Source organism: Ruditapes philippinarum, unplaced genomic scaffold, assembly GCF_026571515.1.
Source record: "Ruditapes philippinarum isolate M1 unplaced genomic scaffold, ASM2657151v2 ctg8593_1_1_1_1, whole genome shotgun sequence".
Taxonomy (NCBI): domain Eukaryota; kingdom Metazoa; phylum Mollusca; class Bivalvia; order Venerida; family Veneridae; genus Ruditapes; species Ruditapes philippinarum.
The window spans coordinates 24,705-36,630 of record NW_026855617.1 but is presented as its reverse complement, the minus strand read 5'-3'; the positions used below and the strand labels follow the sequence as shown (position 1 = coordinate 36,630).

The 11,926-nt window shown below is 34.4% G+C and overlaps 1 protein-coding gene across 1 annotated transcript; it reads right to left on the bottom strand.

The window, feature by feature from the left end:
* Window positions 1–7,582: 7,582 nt before the first annotated feature.
* Window positions 7,583–8,194, bottom strand: LOC132743902 (putative nuclease HARBI1). The gene has a single exon (XM_060732496.1). The coding sequence runs from the start codon at window positions 8,192–8,194 to the stop codon at window positions 7,583–7,585; it is 612 nt and encodes a 203-aa protein (XP_060588479.1).
* Between the last annotated feature and the right edge of the window lie 3,732 nt (window positions 8,195–11,926).

The window sequence follows — 11,926 nt, the reverse complement described above, 5'->3', positions numbered from 1 at the left end:
CAGTCCCATCATGTCAAAATACCTCAGTGGATCGAATCCCTTTAAATTGCATTATAATTGATTTTTTTAAATGTATGGGTAAATTCCATTCTCAGTGGTTGGAATTTGATTTTCCCCTTTTCTGATTTATTAAGTTATATTTTCCCCTTCAGAAAGCCACAGGTTGTTTTGAAAATTGAAAAAAAAAATCACTCCCACCATGATAATTGTTAACCTGAAAAATCTTCAGGCACTAAAAAGGATTTGAACCCCAGACCTCTTGATTACAAGGCAGACACATAGCCATGTTGCAAAAATGTCACCACAACAGCAAGGCTGTTGGAAATGATCTATACCTGTGTCTCACTACATGGTTGAACTAATTTAATCAGTGCTGATATTCACATTTTATTCACATATCTGCATGTAATAAATAAAAATCATAATAACATGATAAGAACATTTTCTATTCTAGTGGTAATATTGTGGTTTAATATTAGTGGTAATATTGTGGAGTAATATGAAGAAATATTATTATCATAAATTTTCAAATTTATGTCATTACATGCTGTGCACAATTATATTATAATGTACACACACACACACACATATATCCAATATATATATATATATATATATCCATTGTATACATATTCAATGTTCAGCACAATCAGGCTATGTTTATGTGTACATTTCTTATATATGGCGGAGAATTGCCAAGTGTTGTGATTGGTTATCGATTTGTTAATAACAGAGAAAAGGTTAATCAAAGTAAGTGAAGAAAATGACGGACTATTATAAGGACAGTAAGAAGAATCTCTATCATTCTAACTGCATATGACTTCTTTACAGACTGACTACTTCATTCAGGTGTTCAAATTATACTTTACGTAAATTAAAGCAGCATGATATAAACACTGATCATATTGATTGTTTACTACTCAGGTAGTGTTAAGGAATACCCGAAATAAAACAAATATAATTTAGTACTTTGTTGCTTGCATATATTGCACCATGACACTAGTGCTACTGCTATTGCTGTGCTATTGCTACTGTGCTACTGCTACTGCTGTGCTATAGCTACTACTGTACTACTGCTACTGCTACTGCTGTGTTACCGCTACTGCTGTGTTAGTGCTAGTGTTTTGCTTCTGATACTGCTTTGCTACTTCTACTGCTTTGCTACTCTACTGCTTTGCTACTCCACTGTTGTGCTATTGCTTCTGCTACTGATGTGCTGCCACTACTGGTGTGCCACTGCTACTGCTTTGTGTGCTACTGCTGTGCTACTGCTACTGTCGGCTACTGCTACTGTTGTGTTACTGCCACAGCTGTACTACTGCTACTGCTGTGCAATTGCTACTGCTACTTATTTGCTACTGCTACTACTGTGTTACTGCTAAATTGCCAATTTCACGTTTTATTATGTTGCTACTGCTACTGCTGTGCTACTGCTACAGCTACCGCTGCGTTACTGCTACTGCCAATTTAACATTTTATAATTTTACTACTGCAACTTCTATGCTATTGTTTCTGCCAACTTCACGTTTTATAACTTTGCTACTGCTACTGCTCACTGCTTACTTTCTACCGGTTTAATCTCCGCGCATGCGTCAATTGTTTATTTTTGTTTAGCGGAAATTCACCGATACGTCTGTGAACTGTTTATTGTGTGTTAGTCGTATTGTATGAAAGATTTATATTGACTTTTGATATCTCCTTCCTTCCCTTTTCCCGCTACTTAAATTAGTCTTTATTCTCATTCCTTACGCTTGTAGCTACATATATTTTAGTTAAATGGAACTCGATATGTTTACAAAATTTTAATTAGAAATATTACTTATCATTAAGTTATTGTCATTACTAATTGAAGTGAAGGTATGAAACTTGGACTTACTTCCATGTAGCTTAAAATATGTTCACGACAAAACCAACATTATGCGTTTGCGACCATCCGCGCAGTCTGATCAGGATCCATGTTGTTCGCTACGCTATCAGTTTTCTTGTAATAGGGTTTGTAAGCGAACAGCATGGATCCTGATCATACTGCGCGGATGCGCATGCTGGTCTGATTCCATGCTGGTCGCAAACGCATAACGTTGGTTTTGTCGTGACGCGGCTCATATCTTTGTATCACACATGATCATTTACAGAACACCTTCCTTTTTTGTCCTATGAAACCTGAATAGAACATAATCCTCACCATATATCTGTATAAGTAAATTACATATTTCGAAAATCAATTGACATAATTATCCTAAAGTCATTCCTGCTCACAAACATATACATATTCTTTTGTTCTAATCTTTAAGCACGTGTCACGCTTCACTTCTTGATTATATACGTGAATAAATAAATAAATGTATATGAGTGTATATATCATATAAATTATTTTAATGCAAGATGCTAATAAAATTAATTATTGTAAACACCTCTGATTATGAAAATGATAAAAGCTTTAAATGTTACTAAATGCAATATCTCATTTTATTCTATCAGCGAATAACAAACAGCATAGCCAACGATAGGATTTACATTACATTTTACTGTGTGTCTTTCTGTATCGATTATCTCCCCTGTACCAACAGATGAGTGTACGTATTACAGAAAATCAAATATCTAATATTCATTTAATATGTCATTTCTTTGTACGCTAAATACATGATTTATAATCATGTTGATAAGCGTTTGATGTCTTTACTTTACATCATTATTAAACCGGTTCTGAATCTTGTCAGTAACAAATTTGCTAAAACGGGTTTCCGTTCTTGTGTCATTTCCCATGTTTTGGTTCGGTGCCTTCTGAATAAACTGCGAGTGTGGCTGGTTGTGTCGGGGGCAGTTTTATATGAATGTCGCCTTGTTGATCTTTGTTCTCATGCTTTTCCGTTCCTTCTTGGTTTTTGAAGGGAATATTGTTTTTTTTTTTTTTTTGTATAGAAAGAGATACATTATATCTAATCGTTCCCCGCCAAAATCCACTCATGGTGCAATATATGCAAGCAACAAGTAGATAGGGCGGAGTCTGGCGCTTAAAACAAAATCAATACCATATTTGGACTGAATCTGTCGCAAAGGAAATATGATATGATTTTGGCAACACGGCTCTGTTGGAGAATTTTCACCAGTTCAATAGCGATCGTTTTTTTTTATTGTGAAGTCATGTACGTACACGTGAAGATGAAAAAATAAATGATAAATATTTAATCATTACCCTTCAAAATAACTTTTCCCTAAACACAGATTTAACATTTGAGGCGTAAAAAAACAAAGCAAAAGTGTTAAATTATTGCACTGCTGAGTAACGATGTTCAAAGTCTGCTTATTATAAAGCAAGGCGATTAGAACATGATCCTTGACCTAACCGTCCGGTTCTATTCCCAGGCGATGCAAGTCACTTTCGATAGGATTGATTATGCAATCCTTAGAACTACGGTCATTCACACTACATACGTCTGCCCTGGTATGCACAGAAGTTTGAGTTTCTGGCGAATGTGAAGGCAGCTAGTACCGGTAAACTGCATGACAATCTACCCAGGAATGATGCGGTGGCTGAACTATGTTCTATTAAATTTAATGTGGCTTACTGCCAAGATCCGTGATAAAAAAAACTACCATCGCCACCACCACCACCATGATTCTTGACAACTAATGTGAAACTGTCAAAAACGTGCATTCATTATCAGCATATATAAGTGTTTACATTTCAAGCATTTATTTACTCTATTTTAGTTTTGGAAGTATATAATTAGAGGATATGTTATATGTATTTGACCTTCAATTTTGATATCAATTTTAAAGCTGCACGTTGTTTGGCTACATTTATTTATTTTTTTATTTATGAAAAATGATTTGCAATTAATTTGTTCGTAAAGCATATGAAATATCTCAATTCTGCCTCACGTTCCTACTCAATGAGAAGAGATAAATGGAAAACGTAAAGTGCTATATATTATATTTTCCCTTGCATGATCATGACCTTGATATATAGCTATATATATGGGTTAGTACGTATTTAAAAATTAAATTGGTCGCACGGCCGAACCACGCCTGACCTATTTAATTTTGTGTACTAATAAACATTAACCTATATTAAGTCCCGCGGCCGCGCCGCACCTGACCAATTTATTAGTACGTATATTTAAAAAATTAAATTGGTCTTTACAAAATTAAATTCAATTTTGTAAATACGTAGTAATAAACTTATCATAACCTATACTTCGCAAGTGTGTTGAGGGATGTTGCACTTATTCATTATCTCTCATTCCGGGTACTCGGCCCTAAAACATACTCGGCCCCCGGGTCAGCTCGGCCCTATTCCAACTCGGCACGGGTCAACTCGGCCCACTTTTAAAAATGGGTAAAGGCCATCAAAGGACTCATATTGTCGCGGGCTATTATTATCAATCAATGTGTATGTTAAAGATACCGATTGATAAAGTAGGTGATAATTATGATTGACTCATTCATTCAAATTTGATTAGTGACCATCTGCAATTAATTAGAAGCTTATGCTATTAAGTAAACACGTTTTTGTTTCATATTTTTTTGAAAATGACTTTACAAACAAAATGCATCTAAGGGAACACATTTTTATTATATTTATATTCACAGGCACAAGTATCGGACCTGGGAAGAAAAAATATGAAGTTATTTTATCAATCTGTTCATATTTTTTCTTTCCAGGTTCGATAATCGTGCCTGTAGCTATATTAATTTTATCGAATCTGCAAAAAAATAAATAACTTTTTTCTATATATACTTCATTTCAGCAGAGGTACAATGTATAATTATATCATAATAATAAGATATTTCTGATTATTCATTTACCTTAACAACATGCAAAGCAAAGTTAAAACGTTATAGGCCTATATATTTTTGTAAAGTGGGCCGAATTGACCCGTGCCGAGTTGACCCGTGCCGAGTTGGTATAGGGCCGAGTTGACTCTTTTCCTCTCTCATGTACAGGCTCAATCAAACCGAGTCTGCAATTCTTATGTAATTTTGTTGTGATTAATGCTTCCGAGGGATCACTTTGTTTTCAGAATAGTGTTTATTGATATGTTAATGACGTCATTTCATGACGTCAAACTTTTACGAAGACATAAACGTGTGAAGTTTTGACGTCATAAATGTCATTAAACATATAGCCACAGGCACGATTATCGAACCTGGAAAGAAAAAATATGAACAGATTGATAAAATAACTTCATATTTTTTCTTCCCAGGTCCGATACTTGTGCCTGTGAATATAGATATAATAAAAATGTACTGTACTTTATATGTAGAGTCTAATATAAAAAAAAACAACATTTAAAGGTTGCAAAATAAGTTTTGCGAAAACCAAGTGCTGATTGTACAGCAGTACTGTACTGTAGTACTATTACATCGCTAACCAATGAGTGTGTGCTGAACATGACAGTAATTGCTTTCCATACAATACTTTTACCTTGACACTTAATGATGTCATCAAATATGTGATGTCATCTTTACCAGGAAAAAATCATTATTCTGGTAAAAGAGGAAGTGAAAGTAATTAAATTTACATGTGTCGTTACAGTAGGGTTTCTAGTTGTGCTGTGACTTCTAGATTGAGAAATTAATTTAGACTATACTGAATATGGATTTAATTAAACAAATGCATGGATTTATTTCAATGTACTGTGTAGTCCATTGGGCTAGATTATAGAAAATACAGGACTCGGGAGTGACATTGTGTACAGTATCAGTCTGCACGAAAAACTTTTTATGGACAAAGACATTCGGGCTTGGTCCATTAAAATATCACATAGCCCGAACAAATTTTAGGTAGCCCGAAAATTCATACAAAATTTTTCAAAATTTGGCCAGGTTTTCAAATTTATATATATTGTGAAGAAATTGATAATAAGCTTTGTCAGTTGAATAACATTTATTTCTGATATTCTACACTGAAAGATAATAGATTTCTTTCAACTTCTTGTTGACTCATTTCCATAGGCTCATCTTCATATCTATACCAGAATCATAATCCGAGTCGCTGTCTCTGTCAGAGCATTCCCCGTGGTTATGATGCTGAAAATATTACGGAAAATAAAGTGAAATTCATTGTTATTAAATAAGAATAAAATTTTTCAAAACAACACAAATGTTTTACTTTTTAATATTATAAGTATATTAAAATTCAAACCTAAGCTAACATGGCAAACTTGTGAAATGGATAGCTTTTCTTTGAAATCGGAACAGTCAATTTATAATTATTATTTAAAGTTTTAAGTGATTTCAGTATCAAAATACAAAAAAATGGTTAGTCTACACTGCAGTATAAAATTGAATACGGGTTGTAAGGTAAAGAGCTGAATTCTGGTTGCTTGTTGTTTTTTTTTTAATAGTAAACAATTAACAACTTCATGAAAAATGTTTCAAAAAGTAGCAATATACCTCTTCAGCAAATACTTGTTCTGGAGGAGAACTTTCTAAAGGTTTGTCTGTGTTGATATCAGAATCTTGCTCTTGCTCTATAATACATGCATCTATCATTCGGAACTGCCTCGGCTATTATCTATAATAACCTCGGAAACAATACGGATTGAAAGTAGTTCTACCACGTGGTTTCAGGTGTAAACAGAAACAGAGATAATGTAAAACGAATGTATATACTTAACATCTAATGTCTGTTCCGGTACTCTTATGTTTGAAAATATGTCTGACAACAATTTTTAATTTAAATATGCCCACTGATGTTCAATTTTAAACAAATCCGACTAAATGTCAACAAGTTGGTTTTTTGTACTTTCGGTTTCTACAACCATAATAATAAATATATTAATAATGTATTGTTTGCTTTTGTACCTATTAATTCACTTATTTTAGGTGGTCTTTTACTAAATATATTGGAAAAAAACTTGTCAACAACTCCCAGCATTAAATTACTATTTGTTTACATGCTAAGTTTCTTAACGTAGGTTAGACCGAAATACCGCATCCGTTCTGTGTATTCATACTATTGTGTTCGAGGTCCTTATCCGAAGACTGACGGAAAGGGCCGAGTAGTTGCGATTGATGCATCTATGTGCGCCATTTTGACATTTTAATAACGCGGTATTTGATTGGCTTAAAATGTCTATGCATTATTTCAATAAGCTTACCCCTCTGGCGTTTTGGAAATACCAGTGTCAATACCCCGAAAAAAATCAATATGCTATACCCCTCTCGGCGGTTATAAATAGTATCGACGTATATTGGAAAATCCCGTGTCAATACCTCGAAGAAAATCAATATGTTATATCCCTCCCAGTCATTGTGTTTAAAATTCTATTTATAATCATTTTGGTTTCCCAAACAATGCAAGACCGTCGGACTATGTGCCCTGCCTTTTTAGCTAGCCCGAATGATTTTTTACTAGACTCAGGCTCGGGCTTTGCGTATTTTTCGCAGACTGCAGTATCATCGTATCATGTCAACTTTAGGTCTACAGTAGAGAGTCTAAGAAAATTTGTAAAGTGAGGAAATATTGAAAATGAGTTTAAATGACAATGACTTCACTACAGTATAGAAAAGTACAGGTAAGATTTATTTATAAAGAAACAAAGATCTTGAACTATCTTAGTCTATTATATACTGTTTACTGCAGTAGATAATATAAGTCAACAAAATCTGAATTGGAAATCAAGTTGTTTACTGTATATGTGTATGTACCTTTATGATCACAAGTTGCCTGTACATTTATACTATGCTGATGTTTCCTGTTAACATATGCTGCTTCATCTGGTTGTCCTGGGGATATCAGTTTTACGTGAGTTCCATCTATGCATCCAATCACTGAGGGAAATCCGCGTATTGCGTAAAACCCATTCATGACTTTTCGTCGGTCAGTGTCGGTCATTGGAAACTTTATTACCTGGTCCTTCAGTCCGAAAAGTATGTCAGTCACTTTTGTGATAACTCTGGAAACTGTAGCAATGTCCACACCAAAGGTGTCACCAATAACCTGCATGAAATTACCCGTGGCAAGAAACCTCAAGGTAATCAAAATCTGTTGTCGGGGTGTAAGGGCTTGATTCCGACGGGTCTGTCGCTCCAAAAGTGGTCCAATAAGTCTGACTAGTCTGTCAATATTGTCAGCAGAAAACCTATACCGTTTCCGCAATTCCTCGTCCGTAAAGTCAGTCAATTGTCGATCAACTCGTCGAAATTGTCGGGGTCGTCGGTGTGAAACGCGTAAAATGTCCGCCATGTTGGTTTTGGTTACAGTGCAGTTACCGAGCTACTTTACCTGGGTTAAATTTAACCGCGGTTATAGCGCGGTAACTGCTTTTGATGTTTTTTATACAATCGCTTACCGCGAGGTTACCGGGCTGGTTACCGTAACCGTGTGGTAACCGCGCGGTTAAATTGTTTATACAATTGGCTGCTGAAGCGCTCTGACAATCATTGCGGTAAGCCGTTGTTTTAATTTCTCGGAAGTTTACCAATCTCTTTTTCCCACTTTATTAATTTTATATGTATGATCTGTACAGTAAACTATGCAAATGTAATGTCTCACTGTAAATATCTAATACAATTTAACTAATAATAGTCTAACATTTGCATAAGTGTTTTTTTAATTATTTATTTATTTTAATTTCTTTAAGTAAGTTACACAAATGGTCCTGTGATACGAACAGAGAATGTTCGTCCCCCGCTCACACGTGTAATAAACCGTTTGTACAAACACAAATCATTGGCCTTAATCAGTCAGTCATGCTTATGTAAAGAATACATTATGGAGAAATGAATGCGGTAAAACAACTTTAAAAAAGTATTATATTCAATAGTTAAGAATTATTTGTAAAAGTTTGCCACATATTTGTTGTTTGCCGAGATATTAAACTTTTAATTATATGCTAATGCGTATAGTATGCAATTATCAGTACTTATAAAACTTATATCGAACTGATCGGAATAGATTAGCAATGCTAAAAATGGAAATAACCAGATAAAATTATGTTATAAGCATGGTGATAGTTTTCACTCCGGATCCTGGCAGTAACAACATTGAATTTACCAGAGCACAGTTCAGCCGCCGCATCGTTTCTGGGCAGATTGTCAAGCAGTTTACCAATACAAATTGTCTTCATATTCCAAGGAACTGATTACTTCAGTACATGCAAGAGCAGAGGTACAGTGCGAATGACCGTAGAAAGGATTTCATGATCAAGCACAACGAAAATATCTTGTACCGTCCGGGAATCGAACCCGAGTCGCCCGGTTCACAGTCAAACGCTCTACCTATTGAGCTGACCGGACGGCGTGTCATTAGCATGTACAATACAGTAGTTATTAAGTGTGTAACATTTTAAGTCAATGGTACCAGTTGCATTTAAGATATTGCCAAATTGCTATCCTATTCTCAAAGTGCTAAAACGGAAATAAGAGGGGCACAATTTTGTTATATGCCAAGATACTGTACTTTGTTTAAAGAAATGACAATAGTACAAAACCAATAGCCAAACATAACCTTTTCAATGTGCTGAACAGGAAAATAGGTCTGGTAACATTTAAGGCACACAACTGTCATTTTGACATGAATATATGGAAAATAGGTGTAAACAGTGGAATAATAAAAGCAAATAACATTGTGTCAACACTGATTTATTGATTTATTATAGATAATTATCTTAAAACAATCATTATGCAAACATACAAAATCATATGTTTTTATACATAATAATTATGATGATAATAAAATACAGTTAATCTTGGATAAATTATGTCCAGGAAAACACTAATCATTTTTTTTTACTCCAGCAACAAAAATTCAATAATTAATTTCCAACCCGAGCCAACGACTCAAGAGGAAAGTACCTTCGCTCAGCAGACAGTACAATTGTTAACTGTTTTTGTACAGTACAACTGTTAACTGTTATGAACAGTACAAATAATAACCTTTTTTGTACAATACTTTCCAAGAATCATATTTGTTTCCAGTCTCAACGAAAACTTCTTAGTGATTTCAATCAATTGGAAAACAAAGTTGTACTTTAAGGTCTGGTAGACATGATCCTTTTCCAACCATTTATGTATGTTAAAAGAACAAAAGAAAAGTATTCATGTTTAGTTATATCAAAGTCAATTGTTAATTACCAGATGTTGTTAAAATGATAGTTTCAGTTTGCCGGATCTTTCATTTAGCAGAACAAAATGACTCTAGCTATTTGTTGTAAACAAATCTCCAATGACATTTCCTATTAAGCTTCATTAAACTGGCCAGTGGTAAAACAAGCTATGTCGGCTGGAGGTTGTTCTTATCATTATTTAGAGTATGACAAACAAATCATATTGTTTTTATCAGCATTTAAGGAAAATTATTACACATTTAAGGAGAACTATTACAGAAAAGTTTATATAACATATTCTTTCTCGTGGTGAAACGTACGGTCTAAATATAAAAATCGATTGAAAGTTTAAATATATTTTATATAATGTTAAGCAGACCAAAAAAACTAATTTCCTATGGTCCACTCAAAGATTGTTCTTACTGAGTTCCATTAGGTTCTATCAACTAGGTTTGGGCGCAGGTTAAGATGTAAAACTTCAAGCCAGTTTTCTTGTTAGATGGTAAAAACAATTAGCTATGAATAAAGAAGCATATAGAGTGACGATTCTTTATAGTTTAGTTATAAGTGTCAATAAGGCTGTTTGAAAACCTTAAAATAGAATGACCATACAGCTCCCATGACACCTGGATATGCTTTTCAGTCTTTTCTTCAAAACTGTGTACTTTGTCTTAACAATATCATTGCATATCATAATTATATGTTTCAGGGGGAAAAACATCATATAAGTAACTACAAATTTCAAATGGTCATTATAGCAGCAATATTCTCCTCATCATTTACATGAATTAACTTTCATGGTAAAATCTGTACAGTAAATAAAATAGACAAATGCAATACGGTACACAAATATAGAAGTCTTATTCATGTATTAAAGCTTATACGTGTACACATATTAATATTATAGATAGTCACGTAAACAAATACAAAACTGAGAGTAAATCATATAGTACATAAATATAAAAACTTGATAATAACAAGGGTGCCATAGTCACAAAATACGCCCGTTTACGAAAGCTTTAGATGGAGATGGGGGCATTATGGATAAGTGTTATCTAGCAAGCAAGTTTTTATTCTTGGCACTGTGTTGTTAAATGAACCTTTAAACAAATCAGTAGGGAAGATATGCACAGGATGTGTGACCTTGACCTTGGTCGCAGGGACCTGAATTTTATGCACGGCACTCAGGCTCACAATGATGAACATTTGTGCCAAATTATATTGAAATCCCTCTATGCATGTAGAAGTTTTGCTCCAGACAAGCGTTTTTCTATGAGCTCTAACTGTGACCTTCACCTTTGACCTAGAGACTTGGTTCATGTGCAGGGCACTACGTCTCATGGTGGTGAACAATTCTATAAAGTAACATTAAAATTCCTCCATGCATGTAGAAAATATGCTCCGGACAACATCTGGATATCTAATCATCTCCAGTGACCTTGACTATGCAAATATTAACCTAAATTTAATGTGTCACACCTGTAGTCATGATAGTTACCATTTGTGCTACAATCCATCAATAAATGATGACTAAATGGTCCCTATACACATCTTCAAATTTTATCTGGACTTTGACCTCTATGTGTAACCTTGACTTTGGTCGCAGGGATCTGAATTTTGCGTGCGACACTCAGCCTTACAATGGTGAACATTTGTGCCAAGTTATATTGATATATTGAAATCCCCCTATGAATGTAGAAGTTTTGCTCCGGACAAGCGTTTTTCAATAAGCTCTAAGTGTGACCTTGACCTTTGACCTGGAGACCTGGATTATGCATGGAGCAATACATATCATGGTGGTGAACATTTCCATAAAGTATTATAAAAATTCTTCCATACATGTAGGAGATATGCTCCAGACAAAATCTGGA

What these genes read in the sequence shown, in the direction of transcription:
- LOC132743902 (XM_060732496.1), bottom strand. Translation starts at nt 8,194, where the DNA reads ATGGCGGACATTTTACGCGTTTCACACCGACGACCCCGACAATTTCGA.